This window comes from Triticum dicoccoides, chromosome 6B (genome assembly GCF_002162155.2).
Source record: "Triticum dicoccoides isolate Atlit2015 ecotype Zavitan chromosome 6B, WEW_v2.0, whole genome shotgun sequence".
Classification (NCBI taxonomy): Eukaryota; Viridiplantae; Streptophyta; class Magnoliopsida; order Poales; family Poaceae; genus Triticum; species Triticum dicoccoides.
Window position 1 is genome coordinate 92,327,260 of NC_041391.1, and position 2,697 is coordinate 92,329,956.

General features: G+C 53.6%; 1 protein-coding gene across 1 annotated transcript; it reads right to left on the minus strand.

The window, feature by feature from the left end:
* Positions 1 to 893: 893 nt before the first annotated feature.
* LOC119323985 (uncharacterized protein At4g14100-like) lies at positions 894 to 2,429 on the minus strand. The gene is made up of 2 exons (XM_037597700.1): positions 1,812 to 2,429; positions 894 to 1,383 (listed from the first exon to the last, which is right to left on the minus strand). Exons 1-2 carry the CDS (start codon positions 2,320 to 2,322, stop codon positions 1,202 to 1,204), a joined length of 693 nt encoding a protein of 230 aa, XP_037453597.1. The 5' UTR covers positions 2,323 to 2,429; the 3' UTR covers positions 894 to 1,201.
* Positions 2,430 to 2,697: the final 268 nt, after the last annotated feature.

Sequence of the window (2,697 nt, forward strand, 5' to 3'; positions counted from 1 at the left end):
TGGAGCCGGCGACAGGGTCCCACACAACGACCTAGAGCAAGATCGGGAGGAAGAAGAGCGCAAGGCCGTGGCGCCATCCGAGGGTTATGTAGCGGTCGTCAAGCTTGAGGGAGAAGTGGCCGCATGGGAGGCGGTCGGGGGCGTCCAAGGCTGGCTAGAAGGTGATTCCCTGGTTTGTGTTGACGAAATCGAGGAGCGGAGGGCTGCGGTGGAGGTGGATATAGAAGCTACTCCGGTGGCAATTTCTGAGCACTCTGGTTGACTGGGCCTAGCTGCCCCACAAAGCCCACGAAGAAATTTACACATCGGAGAAAAGGGCGAGAGAAACCTAGGTACGCCGCCGCCGCCGCTATCGTCCATGCTATCCCTCCCGTCACGCGCCCTCACGCCACCTTGTCGCCGGCCTACGCCCCTCCTATCCTCTCCCCCAAAGCCGCCGACCTCGTCTCCCACCCTCTCCTCCTCACCTCATCAGAAGAGAAGAGGGATGTCGACAAGAAAGCTAACCGTGGAAGCAGATCATCAACCGAGTTAACGGTTTTGGAGATAAAAGGTATACTTCAAATTTGAAAGTCTCTAGAAAAGAAACCACACCGTTTAGTAACCTACTTTTCCTCACCTAACGGCTAGACCAAACCCTTTCCTTGAGGCTTCACCGACGAGCCTATGGATTTGCCTCCCTTCTACTTGCCGCTCCAGCGGCGTCTGGCAGAGAGGGTATTACATTTGAGATGCTTTCTATTTTTTATGAACTTTTTTACTCCTTTTGATCCATATTAATTGATGTTGCTTTACTCAACTTTTTTGAAAGAAAGACCGCAAAGGAAACCTTTACTGCATAATTGGCGCGACAAACCCAAATCACAACTACCATGTTTGAACCTGGGCGGGTAAGAAGGCATCAACCCCAATAAGAATTACATATATAAGGATGTATATAGGCATATTTAGAGCGTAGATTCACTATTTTGCTCCGTACGCGGTCCACATTGATCTTTAAAAAGACTTATAGAGTACTCCTATTTAGCAACGGAGGGAATAATTTGCTTTTGTTACCATGAAACCATCGTGGTGTTGTCAGGATGCTGTGACGAAAACCAGCTCCACACTTGATTTGTTACACAACACAAGAGTAGCATAATACGATACGTAGATCCATAATGAAATGGAAAGACCGCCGGTGGGAACCCAACTCTGTTTTTTAAGCTGCAGATGTTACAGCCGCTGCGGTCGTCCGTGCGAGCCTGAGGAGGCTGCTCGTCCCATCGGTTCCGGTGGCGATGGCGGCGGCGGCGTTGTCAGTGAAGCAGTGCGAGGGTGCCTGCCAGTGGGAGTCCTCTAGCACCCCGCCCACCTCGAAGCTCATCACATGCTGCTGCATCCCTGTGAAAGGAAAGGAGTAGCATAGCATCAAGGAACTGAAACTGAATTGCTCAACAGGAAGGTGAAGAAGTATGTCCAGAACATCGAAATTTGACGGTCGATTCCCCATGGAGAACCAACCAGATTCTTGGGTTCCTGATCCAAGTGAAACCAAGTAAACGAAGCGTGCACTGTACTGCCACATCAAGAAACCAGGGAGTTATTAGGTAGATTTGGAGTTCAGACTGAATCCCTTCAGATATGAACTGAATTTCGTGGAGCAAAACGTATCATCGTCGCATTCTCTCGCCATGGAACAGAAAGAATTCACCGTTATGTGACGGTTGCACAAGATTCAGTAGATCAGTATAACAGAATTTACAGGCAATAACAGTTGCGAAATCGCAATGCCGCATCAAGGACGGATGGATGGATCTGTGGGGGCGTACCATTGAAGAAGTTCCAGCGGACGGGGCGGTGGGTGAGGACGTCCTCGTAGTACCACACGAAATCGACCTTGGTCCAGAGGTGGCAGTCGAAGCCGTCGGTGGTCTCGCGGCCGAGGTAGACGGCGCCGTGGAGCCAGTCCGGGGGCAGGACGCCGACGGGGAACCGTATGGTGCGGCAGGAGGCGGAGTCAAAGATGTAGGAGGTGCCGTTGGTCCACTCCACGTCGTAGGTCGGGTCGCCGGAGAGCTGGTTGCGGATGAGGTTCAGGTTGCGGCCGCGGGGCCAGTCGTAGTAGAGGTCGATGAGCTGCAGGCGGCCGCCGCTCTCGGTCAGGTTGGTGAACATCACCGCGTGGAACTGCTCCGGCCACGGCGTCGGGACTGGGGGAGCACCTGCACCGCCGCCTGCTGCCGCGGGGTTGGACCGGGCCGTCGGCGTGGGAGGGACGGCCTCGGCGGCCACGGCGAGGAGCGGCAGCAGGAGGAGGAGGAGGAGGAGCGGCGGCGCCATTGGCGTTGCTTGCGGCTTATCCGGGATTATCCAGACGAAGTTGCAATACGGTAATGTGTGACGGAAGTGAGGAAAGGTAGCTCCATAGAGTGGGGCCCCTTGTCAGCAACACAATTCCACTGAAATATATACATCTTGTGTCTTCACAAAAAGGTGTAATGAAATATCATGGCGCTCTCACGGGTGGCATGGAAAAACCTAGCTGCCACACCTAGCAGCCCCTCCTCTCATTCAGATTCCCTAGACGGGGTTGGAGGATGTTGGGCTAAGCTCATGTCGTGGACGATAGGGCCAAGGATATCTCTCACTGTGCGCGGTGCCTTTTCCCCGGTGGTTCTTCCTGTTGTAGTGGCGGTACCCGACGCCGGAATTCTT

Excerpts from the sequence above, each read along its gene's own strand:
- LOC119323985 (XM_037597700.1), bottom strand. The coding sequence starts at position 2,322 with ATGGCGCCGCCGCTCCTCCTCCTCCTCCTCCTGCTGCCGCTCCTCGCC. Across the intron at positions 1,384-1,811 it reads CCGCTGGAACTTCTTCAATG|GGATGCAGCAGCATGTGATG; the intron begins GTACGCCCCCAC and ends TTCCTTTCACAG.